This window comes from Euprymna scolopes, chromosome 23, assembly GCF_053919585.1.
Source record: "Euprymna scolopes isolate OS-2025 chromosome 23, ASM5391958v1, whole genome shotgun sequence".
Taxonomy (NCBI): Eukaryota; Metazoa; Mollusca; class Cephalopoda; order Sepiida; family Sepiolidae; genus Euprymna; species Euprymna scolopes.
Window position 1 is genome coordinate 2,098,522 of NC_136504.1, and position 13,979 is coordinate 2,112,500.

The 13,979-nt window shown below is 32.8% G+C and overlaps 1 protein-coding gene across 39 annotated transcripts in view; it reads right to left on the minus strand.

Moving 5' to 3' along the window:
• The window catches only part of LOC145245733 (CUGBP Elav-like family member 3-A), a 979,738-nt gene that overhangs the window by 225,219 nt on the left and 740,540 nt on the right, over positions 1-13,979 (minus strand). For 4 of the 39 annotated variants that reach the window (XM_080107323.1, XM_080107320.1, XM_080107313.1 and 1 more), the window contains exon 1: positions 330-1,030. The exons of 26 other annotated variants lie outside the window; for them this stretch is intronic. In XM_080107323.1, coding sequence (XP_079963449.1) covers positions 330-458 — 129 coding nt within the window. In that variant the 5' untranslated portion in view covers positions 459-1,030. Of the gene's footprint in view, positions 1-329; positions 1,388-13,979 lie in introns of those variants that run through there. 9 more of the 39 variants (XM_080107316.1, XM_080107314.1, XM_080107311.1 and 6 more) reach the window with 8 other exon arrangements.

Here is a 13,979-nt window from a genome sequence, read left to right on the forward strand (position 1 = left end):
TCTAGAAAAAGGAGGGGCAAAGTGAAAGTGAAAGTAAAGCCAGTTTATGGAGTAGGAGATTGTAGAGTGGGAGGAGTAACGAATGCAATGATGGAATCGACGTGAAGACAAAGGAATGAGGAAGTCTCGGATTTGGAGTGAGAGAATGTCAAACAATCTTCAGTCATTCTGGTCTTTCTTACAACATTCCAATATTTAGGAATTCACTTCCACATTCCTGCTACAACTATCACAATCAAAACAACAACAACAACACATTATATGACGAGAGCAATTACTACTACTACTACTACTACTACTACTACTACTACAAAAAGGACTACAACTACCTTTACTGTTGTTGGTGTTGGTGGTGCCATTTGCGGTTGTTGTCCCATTGGTGGCATCATGTAATAGTAGACATTGTCGTTTCTTTTGTCGTATGATGAGAGTCGATCTCCGTACATCTCTCCGTCCATCACAGCGAATAAAACTCAACAGACGCGATGCTACTGCGTCTCACAGCGCGCGCACTCTTTCTCTCTCTCTCCTTCTATCAACCTCTCTTTCTTTTTCCGTGTGGACATGTGCTCGTTTCACTCTCTCTCTCTACCTCTCTCTCTCCGCGTAAAAGTATGCGATGCTGCTACTGCGCATGGCTTCGCTTTGTTGTTGTTCTAGCGAGTTTTTGGGACTTTTAGTTCTTTTCCCGAGGATTTTCCGATTCGTACATTATTTTCTGTTCTTGTTTGGAAACAAAAACATTGGAAACCGCGAAAAAGCCTCTTACACTAGGCAGGCGCGTAAACGTGTGTGCACACACGTTTACGCGCGTTCGTGCTTTTTTTTTTTTTTTTTTTTTTTTTAAATAAGGTGTGAGTGCGTAAATGTAGACAATTTTCCGCGTAAAAGTAGATGAGTTTTACCTATGTAATAATTTTTGTATAAAATATTCTTCGCTAGTATTTAACTAGCTCTCTCTCTCTTTCTCTCTTTCTCTCTTTCTCTCTCTTTTTCATGCGTGCTTCTCACCTTCTGTTTTTTTTATCCTGTTCGTTTTGTTCTTGGTGTCGTTCCTCCTGATTTTTTTTGTTTTGTTACCCTTTTCCTTCTGACTGCCTATGTTTTTCTTTTCTCTCCTTCACCGAAACTCTAATGTTGACCAGGACGTGCATGACAAACCCCGCATAACACACTATGAGTCATTCTCGGAAAGTCGGAAAGGGGGTAGAGGGGGGAGCCTGCGCGCACGCGGCTCTGCGACTCTATGAGAGAGAAAGAGAGAAAGAGAGGGAGAGAGAGAGGGGGGGGGGAGAGAAAGAGAGATAGATAGGTGGGAAATGGAGGAGAGTGCGCGTGCGTTTATTATGTGTATGCTTGCATAGCCGTATGGATTTCAGGAAAAAACGACAGAAAAAGAGGGAGGGAGAGATAGAAAGAGAGTGGGGTATTGAAGTGGGATCGGGGTAGGTAGGTTAAACGTCACTGCTGCTGCTTCTTATGAAAGAGATTTAGGGAATTGGGTTGGCGATGGGTAAAAAGTATATGAGTGAGGGGGAGTAAGCCGATCCGAGAGGTTTTTAGTCCGAGGTTTCAGGCGGGCTTCCAGCGACCCTGGAGTTTAGGGTAAATGTAATAGGTTCCAAGACAAATGGCTTTGGCAATGGAGACTTGAATTTGGAGGAGTAACTAGGAGCGTTGGGGGGGGGCGCATAGCATGACAAAAACGCCGTGAGTTTTCGATGGATGAGAAGAAGAGGGGGTGTAGAGTTAGGCATTAAGCAGGTACAAAGCCACGTGAGAGAAAGAATTCAATAAAAAGGTGAGAAAAAAAAAGAGATAAAATAGTAGTAGTGCTTGTTAAGATAGAGCCGACAGATCGATTTTTAAAAATATGTTCTTTTAAGCAAAAACAATATTACCTTTTTAATTGTAATGCTGAAAATATATATAAAAATTACGAAAAATCATCGAGTATAAAGTTATTTATAGTTACAAGTAATTTTTATAGAAAATTGGGTAAAATCGCATTTTTCTCAGACGTTATAAATAGGCTGTAGGAGTTCATACGCAGGGGAAATAACTCTGAAACGAATATTTTTGATTACTTGTTTATGGCTGCAATATTTATTCTATAGCGATAGACTTTTTAAAAAATTTTTTTACTCAAAACACAATAGCAGCTGTTCTACTCGATGAATTTTCGTAATTTTTGGATATATTACTATTTTCGATACGACAATTATGTACATAATATTATTTTTGCTTGAAACGATATATTTAAAAAATCGATTTGTCGACTATATAGTAACAAGCACAATAATAATAACAATAACAGCAACAACAATAGCGATATCAATCATAATAACTAGCGGGACCTGTGGAAATTCCACAGGGGACTTATTCATATGTAATATATTGATGTTGGCATTCTATAGATGTTCAGCGTAAATGGAGACGCTCAGATATTATTATAGGTCTTTTGTTAAAACTGCAAAAGTATTTATCAAAGCTAGCACGAACGCCCGGCGTAACCCGGCCGTAAAGTATGCTTAAAAATGATGTTTTCATTTTTTCAGATTTTGTATATATATTATTATAATGTTCTATCGATTTGTATATATTAAAAGTTGCAATTTCAAAAAAAAAAAAAAAATATATATGCGTATGACTTGGGTGCATCAGTTTGAATTGAATCTGAAACCAAAACTTATGAAGAATTGTTGATAAAATTATTTATAAAAAGAATAGATTACTATAGTGCCATCAGCTATAATCGAAACCGAAACTAAAAGTTATGAAGAATTCTTGGTGAAATTATTTATTACAAGAAATGGAAGTACATAACAATTAAACGACCAGGATGTAAGCGCGACACAGAAAATAAATAACACACACGCTATCGTATTAATACATATAGATAATAATTGTATCCGAAACCGACACTATTCTTTTATGTCTAATTTGCGGCAAAACTTTCGGAGAACGCTCTGTTTTACGGTTGTTTAAAAAATGGAACAGAAATTTAAATTTCATTCAGTTTTGATTTTTTTTAAATTACGCATGCGCTTAAAAAATCGAAAGAAATCGAAAAAATAACATTCAACAATCGCAGTATAACAAAAACAAAATAATTTAATTTTCAAACGAAAAAAAAGTCAATTAGGTTTACCTTTTTGGTATTTTTTAAATGCCTAACTCACCATTCACATTGGAAATGTCGATTTTTACAGGTTTTTGGGTATGCTTACAACGAATAAACATTCCCAACCTCCCCATGTTAAGAACTCATTTGGCACTTCGGACATATGGCCGTTTTGGGCAATACTCCGTGTTCTATAAGAAACCTCCTACTTGTTCCCAAAATTTTACTTTTGCATAAAATTATTATATTTGCAACTTGTGCACATATCGATGGTCATGCTATCGATTTTTTAAAAACTTAATTTTTTATGATTTTATCAATTACTTTCGATTTTTTGTGGCGTATGCGCAATTAAAAAAAAAAAGAAAAAATTAAAACGGAACGAAATTTAAATTTCCGTTCCATTTTTAAACAACCGTAAAATAGAGCGTTCTCCGCAAGTTTTACCCAAATTGATTGTTATGATGACTGAACTTTCATTACGTTGAAGATATTGACGGTGTGAGACTCTAAGAAAGCAGCTCCTGTCATAGACGTACGTCAAGCAAAGATGCGTCATTGAATTCCTGGCAGAAGTGCAGATGACTATGTCGGAAAATCAATTCTGGAGCACAAAAGTCGCTTGCTTTAATTGTACGACTCCAGTTTTCGTAGCTCTTCAACTTTTTGAGTTAAAAATAGGTAGCTTTACTTTTGGAGTGACCCTCGTAATATTGATATTATTATATCTAAACTTTTATGTTATTAAAACTAAATCAATCATTGGAAATATATTTAATAAAGTCCGAATGAAAACTCCTCATAAATGGACAAAATGAATTTATTTTAGCATTAGCGAAACATAGCAAAGAAATATGAATTTTCCTTAAACTACTTATTAAATTAATATATATTATCGTTGCCGTTTGAAATATGATAAAAATATGATGAGAAAGTTGTATATAAATTTGCTTTTGGTGCAAAAGTTCTTTGAGACACGTAATTTATTTTAAGGGTTATGCAAGAAAAAAACCCCAACAAAGTTGTAAAACGTTGGTCTTGGAAAATGGAAACACCGAGAAGGGATCGCATCATTCAGACTCCCATTGGAAGGGCATGGAGAATACTGGAATCCTAAAGAAGTTTATTGCCACTCAGTGTCCAGAGGAAATTAATACCTGTTATAAACAAGAAATTAATGGTAAATGGATGTTGTTAAAAGCAAAATAAGTTGAAATAGTGATCACAAGAAACGAAGAGCATTAGGAATCTGGATTGATTTATTGTCACGGAATACTATCTGTTTTTACCAGTTAAAGATCACTAGTTGGTAATAACTCGTGTGGAAACTTCTAGTAAGTAAAATAACAATATTATCAACATCGATTGGTAGGATGGAATGATCGATGAGAGACAACACCACACTGACCTCGACTAGAAGGGTATAGAGACTACTAAGATCTTGTTGAGGATTTATTGTCACTGAATTTCTACAGAAACACAAGCCATTATCTAAGTTGCAATGAGGTTGGAAATTTGGAAGACTTGCTGCCACTCAGACTCCAGGAAAAACCATCTGTTTTTACCAGTGAAAGTTCACTGATAAACAAGGCAAGAACTTTTATTTTAGGAAATAATAATGAAAATAATTGGATTTGAATTGGGAAGTCAAGATAGGAAGAAATTGCGTAATAGTTATGGGACTATTCGAACTAGAAAAGAAGAAGGAAGACGTGGAAAAAGAAAAAGGTAGAAGAGGAAAGAGAGGATGAGGATGAAGAGAAGAAGAAAAAGAAATAGTTTGTTTAATTCTTTATTTTATTTAAAAAGCTGGCCATCATGGCTCATATATATTGTGTATTTCAAATGATTCTCAAGCGGAATTTGTGAGTCCCAGGTTCTCTGCGGTTTGAATCCATTCTTCACGACGAAGAATCAGCAGTAGCAGCAGCAGCAACCGAAAATGTAAAATATCAGCACAATATGTTTTGCGTTTTAGAGAAAAGACACAATTCCGTCTTACCTGAAGCACACACAACGAACACATGTGACCTGCTGTATGGGGAAAAATCGAGCAAGAACGAAGAAAATGTCCTTTTCCCTCTAAAAAGGAATACAAAATTCCGTCGAGATTGTTTTTATCCTGTCAACTGTATTGGATTTGGTCAAATAAGCAAAGTCTTATCAATAAAATATTATTTAAAAGAAAATGTTCAACTCAGATACATTACTGAATAGAGGTTCAGGTACAAAGACAGTGTGGTTTTTGATAAAGTAAAGGTACAAAAGTAGTGTGGTTTTTGATAAAGTAAAAAAAAAAAAAAAATTAAAAAGTCAGTTTAATTAAAGGAATATGAAACTTCCATCAAAAGGTACACTCTGGATATATATATATATATATATATATATATATATATATATATATATATATATATATATATATATATATATATATATATATATATATATATATATATATATATATATATATATATATATATATATATATATATATATATATATATATATATATATATATATATATATATATATATATATATATATATATATATATATATATATATATATATATATATATATATATATATATATATATATATATATATATATATATATATATATATATATATATATATATATATATATATATATATATATATATATATATATCCACTCCACATATATGTACACTCTGGATATATATATATATATATATATCCACTCCACATATATGTACACTCTGGATATATATATATATATATATATATATATATATATATATATATATATATATATATATATATATATATATATATATATATATAATTTCCACAATTGAGGATTTTCTCGCCTTCTAACTTAGGATAACAAATAATACACTTTAATAAATTGCATAAAAGCAGGTAATTATTACTAGTTAACAGAAATTATCACCAGATAAATGTCAATTAACAGATTTAGAACACGGTTATTGAAAAATAATTGTTAAAAAATTCCATTTTCATACACTGAGGGGGGGGCGCCATTTGGATATTACAGCTCTACTATAATCTGGGCACTGACTTAATAGCCGGTATAACTAAAATCTTTATTTTCTACGTAAAGGTAGTGGAAAGAACGTTTTACATTTTAGAATAAAACGTCTGTTACACCGGTTATAAAGTCAGTGCCATTTTACAATGAAACTTTGTATGAAAATAAATAGAAGTTTTTCGATTTTTTTTGTTAATCGTGTTATAAACGTAATAATCACAATAATATTTTAAAAGAAAACTTTGGAAACAGCACCCCCCTAAAAAAATGACAGCCCGACGGTCACTTTTATTCTACAGTATCGGCCATTTATTAGAAAAGAGTGAATTATGGGGTGGGGGTGGGGGAAACATAAGTTGAACATTAGTTGATATTTTTTAGTTCTACTTGACTGAATTGTTGTTAAACCGTTTAAAGAAAGATGTAAAAATCTATTCAAGGTTTGGATGGGTCGGAATGTATTTTGTATTGAATAGAGAGCAAATCGAACTCAATTCTCTAGTTTAATCCTGCAAAACATTCACAGCAAGAATTTGTTGGTATACCATCATTGCAATGCTTTGTACTTTTTGACGAGGAGTTGGAAAAGCTCGACCTGGTCAATTGACTGCTCACATAAACCCTTATCTAGCTATACTCCTATTAGATTTTTTTGTGTGTTGATATTCAGATTAAAAACACCTTTTTTCTATTGGTATTTATTTGATTTCTCACAAAAGTAAAATGTGACACAAGGTCATTTTTAATGTGGGGGAAATCAGCTCCCCAAAAGAAGGGCGAAAAGAGCACTCTGGTAGGACCAAAAATAATAATTGTCTCAGTATAGAGGGCCTCCGCTTCATCAAAGACAAATTAACCCAAGTGTAGCATCAGAACAGATACCACACCCTGATCCCTGCTCGAAGCCCCCCCCCTAAAGCAAGCCCTTTTTCTATTTATTTAAAAAGAAAAAACAATTTTCTTATATATGGCCCGTGGAATTGCATTCATTAGAAAAAGATCTAGCTAAATTGTATATTCTTTTAAGCATTCATTTTCATTAATTCTCTATTAGTTTTTTAAGATTTTTCTCTGTGATGATCATCTTTAGTTAACTATTACGCAGATACATTAATGCAGATATTCTATATGATTTATACTTGCGTAATGTTTGCGTAAAAAAGTTATAGGAAACACAAAGCTCTTTCCATATATATTTATGTATAGGTATATATTTTTGTTTAAAAACATTTGCCTACCAAACTCCTCTTAAAGTTTTGATCTACAGACATGAAACTACATATATAAGGTATGCGAGACTATATTTGGATTTTAGCCCGGAAAATCGATATAAAAGTGTGAAAATTAAAAAAAAAAAAATTAAATTTGCCAGGTGAAGGTCGAACGCCGGCATAACGAATATACATGCATAACGTAGTAGTTATTGGTTCATATTTCAATTTTTAACCTTGCAGCAAACATGTCTTCATAACTCAGTCCTTAACGGCAGAAGCAAAAATAAATCGTAAGCTAAACGTTTTGGTTTGGATTCTCGTTGGTGGCGCACGAGTCATTTTTTTTTTTTTTTTTTTTTTTTCACTATTTAAATCATTACTATATAATGGGTTCAATATAAAGTAATAAATCTGCATTAATCAAAATATCATATTCAAGCGTATTTTACAACGGGGCAATGAAGGGCGGACTGTTATGCATTCATATAGGTGCCACTTTGATATATTGAGCGTTGCAATCTAATCAAACGCTTACTTGAAATGCAGGTTATTCCCACCTGATTGATTAGTGTTCGTATTCGTCTAGTGCTAAGTTGATGAAATGAATTAAATACGTAAAACCACTGTATAATTGAATATTAATACTTCATATCAACAAGACGAGGAGAGTGACACCTCAGCATTTGGGCTACTTAGTTTAGGTATCTTTAGGTATCTTAGTTTAAACGATAGTTGGATCTCTTTTCTTTTTTGTTCTTTGTACATTATTTTTTAGTCGCGTGTTCTTTGTTTTGTCAGCCGGAAGTGCTCGTTGACAGCGAATGTAAGTAAACTTTGCCTGCGTTCTGGTCACTTACTCAGTGGTCAATATTAGGTTATTTTAAATCACTCAGATTTAGGAAACCCAGCTAAATCTGATTTATGCAATATCTTTGATATATTACTTTAATCTGTCACATAATTTCTTTAAATTTTAATATTAGAAAAAAACAACACCAAAAACATAAAAAAAACCTACTTAATCACGTTATATTGTTTAAAATATACCAGAATATTGACATGATTTCAGTTTATGGTATTAAAAAGATTTTAGAAAGCAAAATCTTTCGTTTGTAATTTCTAAATTAAAAAAAATATCAGATTTGCATCGAATTTGATGATTAGTCACGAGACACGAATGAAAGAAGATTAGATGAATTTGAATTTCTTCAAAAAAACTTTATAAGATGAACCTTAAAAATGTGTCTAAAATTTGAGATGGAGTGACTAAACCGTTTAAAAGTTATTTAGATAAAATAGCTAATAGAGCCCTACATAAAAAGTACATCCTTTGAACTCCTTGGCAACATGAATGGAAACAAATTTCCAAGGCTGCTGCAAGGAAGATGAGCTCCTTCTACCGACTTTTATAAACATCTAACACCTGCCAGTATCCTATATCTATACAAAACCACCATTGGCCCATACATCAAGTATTGTTGTCACATATGGGCTGATGCATAAACCACTTACCGCTTCCTCTTTGACAGGGGTTAAAAATAACCTCTAATCAAACAAATCTCGCACTACCTACCAAGCTCCAGCCCCTATCCCAATCACCGCAATGTTACATTGCTGTATATGCTTTACAAGTATTTCAATGAAATGTGCGCCGAAGAACTTACTGTACTAGTCCACTTTGGACTTAAATACCCCCTCTAGACAGACAGCAAAATCCAACCCCTTCAATGTAGATGTACCCAGATCTGAAGGTATTTTTTTACTCAAGTAGCCTCCTTCTTTGGACTTCATGTCCCCTGTTACTAGCGTAATATAGAAGTTTCAATGTAATGTAAACCAACATCTTTTTACATAATTCCCCACTGAAGGTATGCTCCCTAAGATACAATAGTTACTCTACGCCCCAGTGACAATGGTTTTGTTTGGAATGAAAACAATAAAAATGATCATTGTTAGCATCCGTACATTATGATGAGCAACTTCCAATCTTTATAAGATCTAGATAACAAGGCTAAGAGTCAATTCATTTAATTTGGATCATGGTTCGATCATGGCTGCACAACAACAAACTTTACACAAAAAATGGGGAGTATAAAGTTCGCATCGATCGTTCACATGAGTCTACTGCTTGTGGACAGTGCAGAGAGGAGTCACTATATGCTCACTCTATATTTCATAAAATGAACCAATCGAGAAAAAAACAAATCGAGTAAAACAAACTGATTGCACAACTATTTAAACCTTTTAAACTACTGGGACCTTTAAAAAGCCGTGATGTCATAAACAAACAAACAAACAAAGACACACAAACAACAAAAACACTAAACAGACCGAAAAGGTAGAAAGCATGAAGAAACAATAAAACAGCACACCAGATGCTTATGTAATGCAAGACCTACAGCTAGCTTACACCTAGCTACGACACCGAAATTCGCCCACTTTTGCCAGCAGCGTAAGTTACATAATGACACGATGCTAAAATTACAATATTCAGAGATACGAGTCGTTGATAAATACAGGTTTTTGGGTGTAATGACAGTAAACTATCTTTGATACACAAATTATGACCGCAGAATAAATTGTAACAGCGCCCTATAGATGCTGCAAATGGTGGTCGAAACGGGATGTTAGAACGAGTCACCAAATTTTTCTGATACGCTACAGAACATTTCAAGTTGGACTACGACTGCATGTTCTATGGGTCAGCCAGATTTGAAAGCATCAGATACAATACATAATAAGGTACTGAGACTCCCATTGTTATCTCTTTCCTTAGTGCAGAACCAATATATGGAAAAAAATAGAGTTCTAATGAAACCAAGAAGAGAAAAGATAGCAATTCAACGTTATCTTAAACTGAAATCGTGCCAGTTAAACCGGGCATACGACTGTATAGAGAACCGAAAACATAAATCCTCAATTTTTAGTTAGAACGGTAAGGCAAATTATCTTTGGATTTCAAGTAGAGCAAATTATATACAGGAATTCAAAATAATAGAGATTCCCTCTTCTGTACGAACTATAATAACGAACTTAAGTGAACGAATAAAAACAAAAACTCATTCCATTACTTATCTTGATAATTTTTCCAGAATTAAAGAACAATTTCCGAAATATTTTTTACCTACAACTCTAAAATTAGAAAGAAAGAGGGCAGGAAGTAGATTAATCTATACTAGTAATACCCGTGGAAATTCCACAGAGGATTTATTCATATGTGGTATATTGATGTTGGCATTCCATAGATGTTCAGTGTAAATGGAGACGCTCTGACATTATTGTAGCTCTTTTGTTAAAAGCGCAAAAGTATTTATCTAAGCTAGCAGAGACGCCCAGAGTAGCACGGTAGTAAAGTACGCTTAAATATGATATTTTAATTCTTGCAGATTTTGTATAAATTATTATAGTTAATGTTCTGTCGATTTTTATGTTATAAAGTTGCGATTTAAAAAAAAAAAAATATCCATATGACTTGGGTGCATTAGCTTGAATCGAAATCGAAACCAAAACTTATGATTATATATATATATATATATATATATATATATATATATATATATGTATATGTATATATATATATATATATATATATATATATATATATATATATATATATATAAACTTGAGTTACTTCAGCTATAATTGAAACCGAAACCAAAACTTATGAAGAATTCTTGGTAAAATTATTTATAAAAAATAAATGACTTGAGTGCTATCAGCTAAAATCGAACTCGAAACCAAAACTTATGAAGAATTCTTGGTACAATTATTTATCATGAGAAAAAGATTTAAAATAAAACGCACCTTTGACAAATGAACATTAGACTACATATTGAATAGAGTAGAAGAAGTCGTTTTGAGTCGATTGCATACATGAATAACGTATGCTTAAATACTTAAACAAGAAATGTGTACACGAGGACTCACCGTTACAATAAAATATATTCTTGAGGAGTGCAGAAACAGTTCATATAAGGAACACGAATTTGAACACAAGATACGCACAAAGAGTTGTTTGAAAAAGTGAAAGCCAGAAAAACAGCGAGTTCTTGAAGAAAGTAGGGTTTATGAAAAATATTATTATGCAACTCTCAAAACACAAACAAAAAATGTTATATATATATATATATATATATATATGCTATGTGCCCGGTATTGTTCGGATGTTTGGAGGTGCGTGTTGAGAAAAAAAAAGTGGTAGGAGGCAGGCAGGCTTGAACCCGTACCATGAAGGAGGAAAAGAACGTGGAAAAAAGTGACGTCTTTGCCGTTGCGTCTATCGTCAAACCGGAAGTGGTGAAGGTTTAAATTAAGACTAGTCAATCGAAAAGAGGGGATAACTTTTGAAAATATCGGCGAAAAAACGACCCCTTCCTGTTGAAAAGTGCCCAGTTGAGAGTGAAGGAATTAATGTTTTTATTCAATTTTTCGATATTTGTCGTCCAAATGGGCGAGCCTCAAAACGATACCAATCTCGTGAAAATCCGTCGCTTCTGTCGAAAGTTTTAGGCAGACATACATATATACATAAATACATTTAAACAGGTGAGATTTATATTATAGACTAGCGGGGGTACCCTGCGTTGCCCGGGTGTTTGGAGGTGTGTGTGCTATTAAATAAAAAAGAAACCGGGGGGGGGGGGGAAGTTGGTAGGATCGAACCCGAAGCCCTGAGGCGAAGTTTGAAAATAAAATCAGTCAGCCAGAATGAGTTACTTAAAGATGTTTGAATTTATTTAAGTAAGAACCAAATTGCAGGTGCACGCACGAAAGTAGTAGAGCGTTACGACGACGACGGCGACGACGACGATGACGACGACCAGGTTTGTTTGTTATAAGCGAAGTAAAAAAAGAAAAAACGTTAAAACTTAAGCGGGGGGGGGGGGTAATAAAAACATCGAAAAAAAAACCACAAAAAAACTAACGTAAGGCAAACGAACGATGAAAACAGAAAAACGAACACGTGAAAAATGGCTTAAATAAGCCTGTTTCGATATTAAAATTTAAAAAATCGGTGGGTACCCGAGTGTTTTTGGGTGTGTGGTCGGGGGTGGGTAAGCGAAGTAAAAAAAAACAAAAACAGAAAAACGAACGTTACGTGAAAAATGGCTTAAATAACACTGGTTCAATATTTAAATTTAAAAAATCGAAAAAAAAAAGACATCTCACACCACGATTCCAACCCAAAACGTTTAGATAACGAACCAACGCGCTAATCAACTGACCTAACACGACGTACATGAAATTTAGTCAGTTTGTCAATTATTTAAAGTAAATCAGGTCATAACGTCATCTGGCGCATTCGTAGAACAGGTTGTCGTCACGAGAGGACCGCTTTTGTTGACCCCCCATGTCGAAAATTGTCGATTTCGGGGTGAAAAATTAACGTTTTTGGCCAATTTTTCGATATTTTTTCGGGCGAAGGATGGAGCTTCAATATAATACCGAGTTTGTGAATTTTTGTTGTGTCTGTCGAAAGTTTTTAGCAGACACACAAACATACACACATACATACATACATTTTCGCTTTTAGATATATAGATTATCTTTTATGTTTTTCGGAGTTGTATAATATATATATATATATATATATATATATATATATATATATATATATATATATATATATATATATAAAGGGCAGATTAAATTAAAAAATTGACATAATAATTACATGAATAATTCTGCGCTACCAAACAGGTGCTGTCAAGAATTGTGCATTTCAACATACTTAAAGAAATAAACGGTAAGATAGTCAACATCTTGAAATTTGGAATATAGACTTTTGTCATTTATTCATAGAAAAAATGCGATCATGAACAGTAATATGATTAAGATTAAACTTAGAAAAGTAAAAGGACTAGTTGTTAAAACTGGAAAAAAGACAAAATATTCGAGTAAAAAATATAATAAATTTATAACTTAAAATATTACAGCATTAGGAATTTATACATAATGTTAAATTGATTTTTTAGGAAAATATTTTAAATTATAAATTTATTATATTTTTTACTAGAATATCTTGTCTTTTTCTTTTCCAGCAAATCAAAGAAATCGCCTCTAAAACGTCAATGTTGAAAAAGTTGCTATGGTAACCAACAACCAAACAGAACAAACCGTCTCTCACGTTCCTTACAGTAATTTTATTATAATTTTTTTTAATGAACTAAAATTGAAAATTTTTATTTCAAATTAAAGCTGAGAAGGTGACCTATGAACTGTAAAAATTGTTTGGAATTTTCTCGCAAAATGAGTGAACGGTGAAGCTTTAAAGCAGTTCTAAATGCGTAAAACTAAAACTTAACCATATATTCAAACGCGGTAGTGTTTGAATGACATGTGCTCTGTTGTGACATTAAGCTTCATAAAATAAAGGAATGGTACAAATAAAAGGTGAAATATAATTGAAGAAACATATTTTCCCATGAACACACACACACACACACATTATATATATATATATATATATATATATATATATATATATATATATATATATATATATATATACTAGCTTCCTAGATCTGGCGTTTCCCGCGAATATTTATAGTTTGATTTTTGTTTTGCATTGTCCGTGAAAATTGGGTCACAGAAGATTATTATTTAAT